Raw genomic sequence first — 11,952 nt, 5'->3', positions numbered from 1 at the left:
TCTGAGGACCAGTTAACCATAGTCCTCAGAAATCCACCAGAGGTTAGAATACCAACACAAAGAAAGAGGAAGGCAACGGACATCCGAAAAGAGTGATTTCTGGCAGAATTCCGACAGAATGAGAGCAATCCTGGAAGTGGAACGTCGTGGATATAAACTATTCTTATACCAGCTTTTGGTAATGGCTTTCTTAGCTGCTGTAAGGAGTATATTTACAAGGTATGGGTCCATCTTCAATATTACAAGTGAAATATGACCCAAGTACAAGACAGTGCATGAGAACGGAATCTTATAGCCAAGTTTGTTGTTTGTGTCAGTTAAAACGGAGTATCAGGAGAAAACTCCACTTTAAAATATAAATATCATTCTTTTTCAATTATGCTTTTTCGTGTTCAATTCAATGTTCAATTCGCACATTAAAGGAGAATTAGGGTCGATTTCAACATGTTTTTTTTCAAATGTGGAGTGCTGTCAGTAGCGAGACGAATGAAAACAATCGGTGCTGTCTACACCGAGTTATCCTCCTGCTGGAGTTAGCACCCAACAGGCTTAAACTGGCTTAAACAGACAATGCACAAACACAAAGGGACAAAACATGGGTTGACAACAGTGCCTAACCATGTGCAGTGATTCCTTCCGAGTGAACACAGGGAATTTTACTGCAGTAGATGTGACAGAAAGGCATGTTTTGACAGGAAATAAACAGCGGTATGTGCACTCGCTGAATTAACACAACTTTCATGCCTTTCTGTCACATCTACTGCAGTCTTGGAAGTCTTGGAAGAAATAACTGCACATGGGTAGGCACTTGTAATGAATTTTTTATATTTTTAGAAGCTAAAACATGTTTAAAACTTAAAGCCTGTTTAAGCCGGTTGGGTGCTAACTCCAGCAGGAGGTTAACTCGGTGTAGACAGTACCGATTGTTTTCATTTGTCTCGCGACTGACAGCACTCCACATTAAAAAAAACAGAGCTACATGTTGAAATTGACCAGAATTCTCCTTTAAAATAATGTTTTTTTTCTTCTTTTTTTTAATTCAACAAGCCATTTGCTGTATTTTAGCATATTTCTGAAAGCTGAAGAAAGGCAGAACTGAGTACATTTTAACATCTGTTTATTTATCGCAAATAATATCATTATCCTGAAATTCAACGTTATCGCGTATTTTCCTCATTTGGTGCAGCCCTAGTTTCAACAGGAAGAAGGCAACAACAAGCACACAGAAACTTACTCTCCTACCAACTAATCCTCCCAGTCCTCTCGCTGCCTCCTGCTCTTTAATTTCACTCAGCCTGCCCTTATCGTCCTGCCATCTCTCTAATCTCTCTATCTCCCCGTCCTGACTGCGCCTCCCTCTGTCCACCTCCCTTAATCTCCTCCCCCCTCGCCCTGCCTTCTTTGTCCCTCCCCTCCTATCTCATTATCTCCTCCCTTCACCTCCTTCGCTTTCATCCGTCTCCCGCAGTGCCCTCACTTTGAAACTGGATTTCTCTTCTCCGTTTTCTTTTTTTCCCCACTTATCTTCTGTCGCTCATTTCTTCACATGCCGGGACACATTTACAGTTTCATATGTCAGTTTTCATGGTGCATTTGTCCTTTTTTTAAATGTCGTTTGTGTTTTTTTCTGACATGTTCACATCATGTAAAAGGTGTAATTCATGCAAGACTTTCACAGTCCTCAAACCTTCAATCAGAACTGTGCTGAAAATTTAAATTAATCGTTTACCAAAATGTCAACCAAATTTCACCTTGACCTCGTACATGTTTTCTGTAATGATCTTTCACAGGTGTTTTTCTGGAAATGTTCATTAAAGGTACAGAGGATATACTGTAAATTTACAGAATTGTCAATTTTTCAATTAACAGGAATATCCGTAAACTTAACGTAAAAGGTACTGGTAATTTTCTTTTTCTTTTTCAATTTCCAATTTTTTTTTTACTGTTTTTTTTCTTTCAGTGTAAATTCTGTTTTATCAACACTTAGCCCTGCTCACCCCAGCTGTACCCCTCGACCACGACTCTAAATGAATGCCAATGTTGCCCTTCACCTTTGTCTAAATCAGCAACTGTTTAATACAGTACAAACAAGCACGTTTAATAATGGAAATACTATTAGTAATATGAGCAGATTTGATTCCAACCTTCAGTATTTGACAGGTTTCAATACTCAGTGCTTCAGACACATGTCATTTGGTGCCAAAAAGGTATTATGGTTTGATACCCAGCACTCCTTCTTGATGCAGACTAGACTCTTACATGACTAAAACACTGAACTTAACTCCCACCACTACACGCTGCAGCAACCTATAAGCCTCCAAAGAAAAAGCTAAATTGGACCTACATGTAAAATACAAACTACTTCTGGATAACAACCAGTGGTGGAATGTAACCAAGGACATTTACTCAAATACTGTACTTAAGTACAAATTTGTGCTTTATTCAAGTCTTTTCTTTTCATGCCACTTTCTACTTGTACGCCACTACATTCATCTGACAGCTTTAGTTACTTTACAAATTAAGATCTCTGCACACTTGCACATTTAGTTTATAAAATCAGATGTTTCATTATAAATGAAACTAACCAACATTATAAGTCCAGCTGAAATAATTAGACCATTAAACACAACTGTTTGACTTTCTAAAATGTGAGGATTTTTCTGCATTAAGTACTTTTACTTTTAAGTTTTTTAGTACATTTTCCTGATGAAACTTACATATTTTAAATTAGGTAACATTTTCAATGCAGGACTATTATTTTTTTAGAGTGTGGTATTAGAACTTCAAGACCTTAAAGAGCAAGTCTCGCCAAAATGCAACCTAGGGTGTTTTTCTTTTTAAATATACCCAAGTCAAACTTTCATTTAAAAGCATATTTAGGACAGAAGCGCCACATTTAAGATTAACCGTATTCTTGTTTTTCGATCAAATGGCCTTTTGAATGGGAGAGCTAGGGGCAATACTATGATCGCATTAAAATCCCTATTTTTAAAACACTAACAAGGCTCGACACAACATGAGACTTTGCTCTAAGTATCACCAGGGGCTCAGCACATGAACTCGGCATTGAGAACATTGTTTGTGTACACAGAGTTAACTAAAAAGAAAGGTTTTGAAGAACTCACTGCTAGCTGTTGTTTCCACTGGCAGCCATCTTTGCCAGTCAAAACCTGTGACCCATCAGAATGTGTAACTATAGTAACATCTACCTGCCACAAATCATTCTGTGACTGCGCGGGGAAAATTGGACCCATCTAAAACTAGTGTTGTTTTCACTGTTAGTCTCCTTGGCTGTTACAGGACATTTAATACATTATATGAAAAATGACCTGATCTTCTTCCACCGCTGATGACAACCACAAAAAACTCTCAGATGCAGTTGTTCTTGAGATTAACTGCATGTCATGGTGACACCACGTGCATAAACAGTCCCATGTCCTCTCTGTCTGTTCCAGATCTTCCACTACACCGGTGGTGTGGCCTATGTGGACAACAAGGGACCGTTCAGGGACCGGGTGGAGTTTGTGGGGAACCCGGGCCGCCGCGATGGCTCCATCCTGATCAAGAACCTGGACTACACTGACAACGGCACCTTCACCTGCGATGCCAAGAACCCCCCTGACATAGTGGGCCGGCCCTCCAGCGTGCGCCTGCTGGTCTTTGAGAAGGGTGAGACGGGAGGGAGGACAGGGAGAGTCCAGTGGGGGTTTCCTCAGCCAAATCTATTTCCCCCAGCATGTACAGTCTAATGCCTGTGTTGTCTTACATCTGTGTCTGCTCATTAGCTTTCCACTGAGCTCATATGGCACATTTTGGGGAAATTTTCTTCGTCAGAAGCCAACTGTTCTCAATTGTTGTTTCAAATCATTCCAAACTCTGAAATTAATCTCAATTTGCGCTGTGCATTAGACTAAAGTGAGTGCTGTGTTCAGACCATTCGCTGTGCGCAGCTTCGCTTGGAATTCTTTGCACTTCCCGCTAATTGAGATCAGTTACAATTTTATCTCTTTCTCTATTTGAGATTGCCATCACTGCCTCCCTTTCACTTCTTTTCTCACCTTCTCCTTCCATCTCTCTCTTTTTTTCCCCTTTGTCCATTGTCTTCCACCGTCTTGTCCCTTTCCCCACCTCCTCTCTCTCTTTCTCTGCTCTCACCTTCACCTCTCCTCCACTTCATCTCCTTCTCTGCCTCTACTGCACTTGTTTTCTTCATCTTTCATTCAACCTTTATTTTTCCTTGACTATTTGTCTTTCATCTCTTATTCCCTTTTCCGTCTTGTTTTGTTTCTCCTCTTCCTCTCCTGTCAATTCCTCCCTTCCCGTGACATCTTGCCTTCTCCCGCTCTCATTAACGGTTTCTCCTTCACATGGCACTCACCAACCTCTCTCTGTCACTTTCCACTTTCAAATTCTCTCTCCCGCACCTTCCAACACTTCCTTTCACACAACCTTTCCTTCGCCCCCAACAGTGCCCATCCAGGCTGGCGTGATCACAGGCGCCATCATCGGGGTGGTGCTGGGCCTGCTGGTGCTCATCGTGGTCATCTACTACCTAATGAGGTTCCTGGTGGCGCGCCGCGTCTTCAGCCTCAGTGTCAGGTCAGTGCCCGGCCCGTGGCCGGCTGTGCTCTGCCAGGCGGGTCTGTGCCAGGGACTGGAGCTGAGGCCCGAGCCCATCCCTGGCACCGACACCTGCATGGCCAAGCTGGCGTAGCTGCCGCGCCCCGATTTGATTTGGTTAGGAGTGTGGGGTTGTGATTTTGGAGCTAGTCAGCTTGAAAGAGAGAGATAATGATATCTCATTTAAATTAAATCTATAAACAGCACTGCATAGGTCCGAAGCAAGATGATTAAAAGTGGTGAAGCAAGAGATTTCCAAGTGGATAATCCAATAGATCATGAAGATGATGGATCCATCATCTTGCTTATATCTTTCCAATCTTCTAAGATCCTAACACATCTAGCACCTGGGGGCTGTGTTTGAGACAGGGCAAGTAGATTAAGTTGGTGTTCTCTTTATGATGAACTGCCAGGCAATGCTTCCCTGTGACCACTGGAGGGAGAGATAGATTCGACATCCTGACATTGTCTTTCTTTTGTCCCCTCCAGCAAACATGGCAAGAAAAAGAAAGAGGGATCACAGCAGAGACAGGCAAGTTCTCTCCTTTCCTCCCTGAACCATCCCTTCTTTTTTCTCCTCCTCCTCTTCCTCCTCTGTCTCCTTTCCTCACAAACTCCGACACATGTACACATCCAGTCGACAACACCAAATGCAACAGCTTGGTTTGCTGTCATGTTCAGGCGCTGAATAGTGAAATCACATCCTTTTAGAGATTACAATAAAGGCTGAGGAAACGTGTTGTCAGAAGGAATATTTATCTATTCAGATGGGGCGCAGCCACACAATAGCACACATCCAACATGACAGTGCATAACGGCACAGTTTCATAATCGCATTCCCCCAATGCAGCTCCAATATGTTCGCACACTTAGCCGACTTCTCCTCAAAGCAACATATCAAAAATAAAATAAAATGTCATTCAAACTCTGCCTGGCAAACAGTAATAACAGTGTTCAAGCTGTTAAAATTCTAGTGCCGTCTCAGCATTAAAGGGGCTTTAAAGCCTGTACTGTCTCTACTCTCTCTCTCTCTCTCTCTCTCTCTTGTGGCCCTCACCCCTCCTTAAGCTCCCTCAGGGGGTCCAAACAGCACGGTGCGAGTAAACAGCCACAGGGCAGAAATCAAACCAGCTACTGTGAAATGGCCGAGCAATGCTTTTGCTGCATTGAATGCCACTGAGACACGCTCGCAGTGGGGAAAGGGACGGGAGCTGCTGATTTGGCTCACTGGGAGTCAAATGAAAATCACTTGGCCTATTATGGTCTGGGCTGTTATCAGTGGCTTTGTGCTGTTGCACGCCAAGGATTTGGGGAATTTTTTCTCTCTCTATGCCTCATGGGAGTGCGATAGCCTCAAGTAGCGGATTAATCAGACATGTTGGTGTCGTGTATTCTTTTGTAAATACAAGGCACCCGGGCAAGTTCTGTTTGATTACTCTGTGGTGATGTGGTGGCTGGTTGGTTGCGGGGGTGTATTCTAATCGACTGCACGCCCTGCCTGCTGATAATGAAAAAGGGGAAGTCAAGGGATTTGGGTTCAAGGCGTTTTCCTTAATCAAAAATTAGCTTTGAAATGAGAGATGTGCAAAGATATCCGAGGAGGAAGATCAGAGGTGTTATTGTGACGGCGAGCCAATTAGCCGCAGGTATAAGCTAATGTAAAGTGGTGGCGGCGAAGGGCTACCGCAGGCAGAGTGCGCCATCTTGCCCCCGTGGCTCAAACCTAAGAGCCCCTTTTCCTCCCTCTGTCTTCTTTCTTTTATAGTGTTGTGTGATTGTCAGGTTACTCTTGAGCTGCAGTCAGTTGCTCTCAAGTGCTTGCAGCGGGTGACAGTGCATATATGAATAAATAACTCGCCGCCAAAAGGACACTGGAATATTTGACAATGTTGTCGTTTACAGTTACTCCTCCTGCAAGTCTTGGCTTGGAAGAAAAATATTCCATCTAAGCTCACACTCCCTTTTTTTTTAACTTCCTTTTTTTTTCTCCCCCTCAGAACTTTTGCCTCTCTTGTAGCTTCGCCGCACACAGAGGGCTCATGGGATTTTATAGTGTGCTCATAAGTGGTTGTTTGATCAAATAACCCTTATTAGGAGGCTCCGCTGACACAACACAATTTTGTATCAGCCTCCACCATCTTTGCTGCTTTCTGCTTGCTGGGCTTGCACTGAAAATCTCCAAAAGGCTGTGTGGGTGAGGGAGTGAAGGAGGGAGCGAGCGAGTAAGACAGAGAGACAAAGGAACCCTGTGGTGTGTGCTGCTCCCCATTAGTTGGAGTTGTGGGCGAGGAGTTTACCCCGCAGCCACACACACACACACACACCAAAGCTCACAGGAATGAACACACACATACACACACTCTGTACTGGAATGATAATTGAGTGCACTCTGTATCGATCTGAGCACACACACACACACACACACACACACACACACACACACACACACACACACACACACACACACACACACACACACACACACACACACACACAACCCACCCAGCCCACCCTTTCTTCTTTTCATCCCCCAATTGCCTCACCTCCTCACTTTACTTCACTCCCTCCATGCTCTTTCATTCACATTCCGGTCCCCAGTCTCCTGCTCTCTCTCTCTCTTCAGTCCCATCCTCCTCTCCTTCCCCACCTCCCACCTCCCACCTCTCCTCCCTGCCTTTGACTTCCTTGCTGACCATGAGAAGCATCTATCTGTCTGTAATTCCCCCTATCCTCTTCCTTTTCTACTTCCTCTCTCGCTCTCCATCATCCTTCTTCCCACCACCACCACATCACTCCCTTTCCAGTTTCTCTTCTCTCCTTCCTCAGGTGTTCTGGGTTCTGATCAGCTTCGGGTTCTGGACAGAAAATCGCTACCTCTCACTCCGCATCTATCTCTCAATCCCCCTCCTCGCCTGTCTCCATCTCTCTTCAGCATGCAGCAGGGGATGTAGCCACTTACGTTCCTATCTGCCTCCCCCACCAGTCCCTCCTGTTTTTGCCACTGTACCCACATTTCCTTTGAAGTGTGTGCAGCCCCTGTGACAAAGGTGGATCTGCATTCTGCCGTTGCAGGCTCAACTGTGTTGAGAAAGCAGCCTCATCATTAGGGAGCTCTGCAATACAACAAAAACAAAGCCTACCTTAGGATGCATAATGGTAAACAATACAATGACGTACGGGAAGATCTAGGTTTTATCGAAGGTAATGACACCGGCCGGGGTGCGCGGCTGCTCCACCGAGCCGGATGTTAGCAGCAGCGTATGCCTCCATTGCTGTCTTATCAGAATGCGGGCTGCTTTTGCACAGTGCTGTAATTAAAGATGATACCTTTTCTAATGCAATCAGTGGGGTATTATTAGCCGAAACGTCAGTAGCTATAAGCAGCCTCCAGTGTGCTTTCCACCGTTGACTAGGCTGACGTATTAGAGGATATACTTTATTCTCCAAACCTCAGATCCAGCATGCTTACTATTCACTCTGTCTGTCCTCAGTTTGGAACACTTTACACCAGTGTCCTGGCCCGTGGTTCAACCTGTGGCAGATTATTAAAAGTACACAGTTTTGTGCAAACCATTACACAAGTGAAGCTTTATAAGGCTCCATCAGAGCATTATCGTGCACTTGTGATACTTTTCAATAGGTTAACTCACAGGTTAATGCACTGGAATACAACTATTGTAGTAAGTGTAAGTGTTACCTTGACCCCATCTCCACACTGTACAGTTCCTCCTGATGGATTTGTTGTGCTTAAATGAAGCCTCACTTCCCTTCCTTCCTCCTCCTCCTTTTATAGATTTCTTCTTAGAGATGTTTTAGACATTGCACAGACAATATACAGAATGAGAGGGAGCGGATGGATGAATTATATAAGTACAAGATGAATGGAGGATGAATGTATAACTTTAAAACGACACATCACATTGCCAGTAAAGTCACCATGGCTACAGAAAAGTTGTAAGCAATTATAAGCAATTATTTATTCCCCTGTATACTTGAATTATTCAGTTACAGGCCCAATTATATGACTTGTAAATTAATATTTCATTTCCAAGTTTACTCTCTAATTGTGTGCATTGTACAGCTAGCCCTCAAACAATTAGATGATCTCTTTTTTGTTTAGTTTTTAAGTGTCTAAAGTCAAATTTTTTTAGAGACCCAGTATGCACCTATGCAGGTGTCTAGGTTGAAGTAATGTAAAAGTTTTGAACACATTTTATTGTCAACAGAATAAGCCTTTAGAGATGCAGCATCCTTTTTCAAGAGAGTCCTGGCGAGACATTGCATCTTCATGCATTTAGACAACTTATGCACAAAACATCAAGAAGGAAAGAAACCAAAAAAACAAAAAAAAACAGAATTTGAATAACAATAACAAAATCATTAGTTTAACACTAAATCTGATGGTTAAATAATAAACTTAAAAGCCATAGCAACGTTCTTTAAACATGGAAAGGGATAGATTTGAGTATTGGGTTATTGATTGGAAGTATAGTGTTGGTGAACAGCCTTTGAACGACTATTTCATTGCTTTGCATACTTAAACTACACATGATGTTCAAACAACAGTTTAAAAACTCCTTTTTTAGCCACGTTTATTAAAATTTTTTGGACAAATTGCTAAATTAATTAATAACTTACTTACTCGGGACTTTTCCACTGTGATTGACTCAGGGAAACTGCGAGGAAAAACAAGAGCTACTTTGTCCACAGAAACAGCCAAATTAAAAGATGTTATATGTCGGCATACAGTATTTAAAACAGTCATATCCCAATAAGAACCAAATCTGGTATTGTGTGTGTGTGTGTGTGTGCGTGTGTGTGTGTGCGTGTGTGTGTGTGTGTGTGTGAGTGTGCATGTAGGTGTGCGTGCGTGTGTTATTGATCACTTGTCCCTCAGTTGTGACAGGTGTATGGAGCCGGCCTGCCACTGTGTCCCATCCTAACGCATGGTTACCTGTTTTGTCACCCCCTTACAGCTCTGGACACCACCCCCCCTCACTTGCTACCCCCTCCCCTAAAAGAACTGCCTCTCTACCTCCTCACACTTGTCTCTCTGTATGTCTGACTCTCCTCCTCCTAAATGTGTTCTTCTTTGCTCTTCACTCAGCTCCACCTGTCCTGCTTACTCCATCTCTCATCCTCTCATCTCTAATGCACCCATCTCACCACTCCTTTCCTCCCTCCCTCTCTCTCTGTTTCCCTCACGCTCCTTTCCTCCTGAAGTGACGCTCCTCCCCTGTTCTCCCCCCGACCCCCTCTCCCTCCTCCCCCACAGGGCCCTGTGCCTGCCGCCGACCCCTCCAAGGTGAAGGCGGCCGCCTCCGAAAAGAAGAAGCAGGAGTCACGCAAGGATAAGAAATAGGATACGGGGATGGGCTGGGGCGGGCTCGCCAGCCGGCTGCTCCAGCCCGTACGCCTGGCGGTGGCCAAGGCCCAGCCCAAGCATCAGCAGCGAACCGTAGCCAGAAAGACGGAGAGGGTGGAGAGGGTGGTGGGAGGGGGAGGGGAGGAGGGCCCGGGCCGGGTGCTGATGACCATCGATCTGGAGCTGACCCGCAAAAATGGGGAGGAGAGGCCTGGCGGCGAGGGAGGGATGGGGAGCTCCAAAGCGCTTGGCTTCCTCTCCCGCATCGCCGACCAGCTCACCTTCACAAAATAAACCGATAGGGAAGCAGGGGAGGCCAAGGGGGGGACGGAACAGTGGAGGATAAGAGAGTGGGCAGGCTACTGAGGAGACAGCAGGAGAGCTCTACCACAAACCTGCCTTACACCACTACAACGCCAACCTGAGTCCCTGAATAAATGAGTCAAATCATATCTGCTCGTGTCACAGGCTGATGACTGTAGACACAGCTATACAGGGCCCAGATCTTAAGATGTCATGATAATACACCAGCCGGCACCCGAGTACTTTTTGTCAGGTCATAAGATATGCCATTTGAAGCGAGACCCTAAGACGGCTGGGTTTGATAACAAAATCTAAAAAGCTGCTCCCCGGGTTTTCTGCCTTTTCTGGTTTCTTCTATTGTGATCCTATCCACCGAAAAAAAGCTTTCTCCAAGTGCGTCGGATACGCATCACAAATCCCAAGCTGCAGGGACAAGCCAATTTGCTTTTTTCCCCTGGAGGCGATGTGTCAAACTCCAACTTCCTCCCCTCACTCTGATCTTCATTCTTTTTTCATCTCCAATCCCATTTCTTCATCTTTTACTGTGAATTTTCTGACTTTTCATGTTAATTCAAATTACAAAGTGATTTATATGCTAACTGCTCTATCCTGTTTCTCTTCTCTCTCTCACTTCCCTTCCCTCTTTTCTTCCTTTTCTTTCTCCTGTAGATAAAGGTCTGACTTCTCCATGACTGCCTCCACTCCTCTAGTCTGCTCCCTCCTTTTCTGCCCAGCCTGATGCAACCCCCATTATTTCCCATTATCTCTACTCTTTCAAGACAGCACTGGCTGTAAGAATAGTCCTACTATATCAGTGGCAACCGTGTCAAATATTTTTTTACAATGGCTGATTAGAAAACCTGTATGCACTCATTGGGCAAACTGTAAAAACAGTTTAAGGCCTAACAACGCACATAACTTTCTTAAGAGAAACCCGAAAATACATCCCTCTGTGTTAAGAGTCTCCTGAATCTTCACCCTTAATGTTTACGACTCAATCTCACACACACACACACACACACACACACACACACACACACACACACACACACCACACCGCACACATACACAGAGCAGAGCTGCGGGTGCACTCTGGACTTCAGATAGATAAAAAGAGAGACGGAGAGGAGAGTGATAGCGGGAGAGAAATATGATTCCTGCTCTCAGCCGGGCGTAGATAGAGGTTCAAGCCCTCGAGCTTGGGGTGATTCAATCCTTTCAACATTTGAGCTAATGGAGGTTGTCGCCGTGTCCCTGCCCCAGCTAAAGGGGGCTATTTCTGGCCCTATAAGAGCGTGCGGGCTTACTGTAACAGCTGCACATTTTTTAGCTAACGGGGGGGGGGTGGTGTGGTGTGAGAAAAAGAAAGAGGTGAGCAGGGTGGGTAGGTGGGGGGCCTGCTGTGCTTTTTGTGCCTGAGAGCATGAGGCTGTCCGCTGTTGACCCGACGGCCGGCTACTGACAACCTTGAATGACGTCACGGCGCGTAGGGCTGGCGGATGCTCTCAGGAGTCTGACGAAAGGGCTTTACAGGAAGAGGTGCAACTTCTGTGCTCTCCGAGTTATTTTAGGTCCAGTTAATCCGCTCGCTCGTTTTTCCCCTCGGCAACCCAGGCCTAATTATTTCAGTGCATACTGGTAACGAGATCTCTCTCTCTCCATCT

The 11,952-nt window shown here is 44.8% G+C and overlaps 1 protein-coding gene across 4 annotated transcripts in view; it reads left to right on the top strand.

The window, feature by feature from the left end:
* Positions 1 to 11,818, top strand: part of mpz (myelin protein zero) — a 16,826-nt gene extending 5,008 nt beyond the window's left edge. The window contains exons 3-7 of one of the 4 annotated variants that reach the window (XM_032532429.1): positions 3,456 to 3,669; positions 4,470 to 4,599; positions 5,110 to 5,152; positions 9,896 to 9,925; positions 10,958 to 11,818. In XM_032532429.1, the coding sequence (XP_032388320.1) occupies positions 3,456 to 3,669; positions 4,470 to 4,599; positions 5,110 to 5,152; positions 9,896 to 9,925; positions 10,958 to 10,969 (429 nt within the window). In that variant the 3' untranslated portion in view covers positions 10,970 to 11,818. Of the gene's footprint in view, positions 1 to 3,455; positions 3,670 to 4,469; positions 4,600 to 5,109; positions 5,153 to 9,596; positions 9,872 to 9,895; positions 10,438 to 10,957 lie in introns of those variants that run through there. The other 3 variants (XM_032532431.1, XM_032532428.1, XM_032532430.1) reach the window with 3 other exon arrangements.
* Positions 11,819 to 11,952: the final 134 nt, after the last annotated feature.

The sequence above is a fragment of the Etheostoma spectabile genome, chromosome 12 (assembly GCF_008692095.1).
Source record: "Etheostoma spectabile isolate EspeVRDwgs_2016 chromosome 12, UIUC_Espe_1.0, whole genome shotgun sequence".
In the NCBI taxonomy this organism is placed as follows: domain Eukaryota; kingdom Metazoa; phylum Chordata; class Actinopteri; order Perciformes; family Percidae; genus Etheostoma; species Etheostoma spectabile.
Note: the sequence above shows the minus strand (reverse complement) of the source record. Positions and strands in the feature narration are given on the sequence as shown.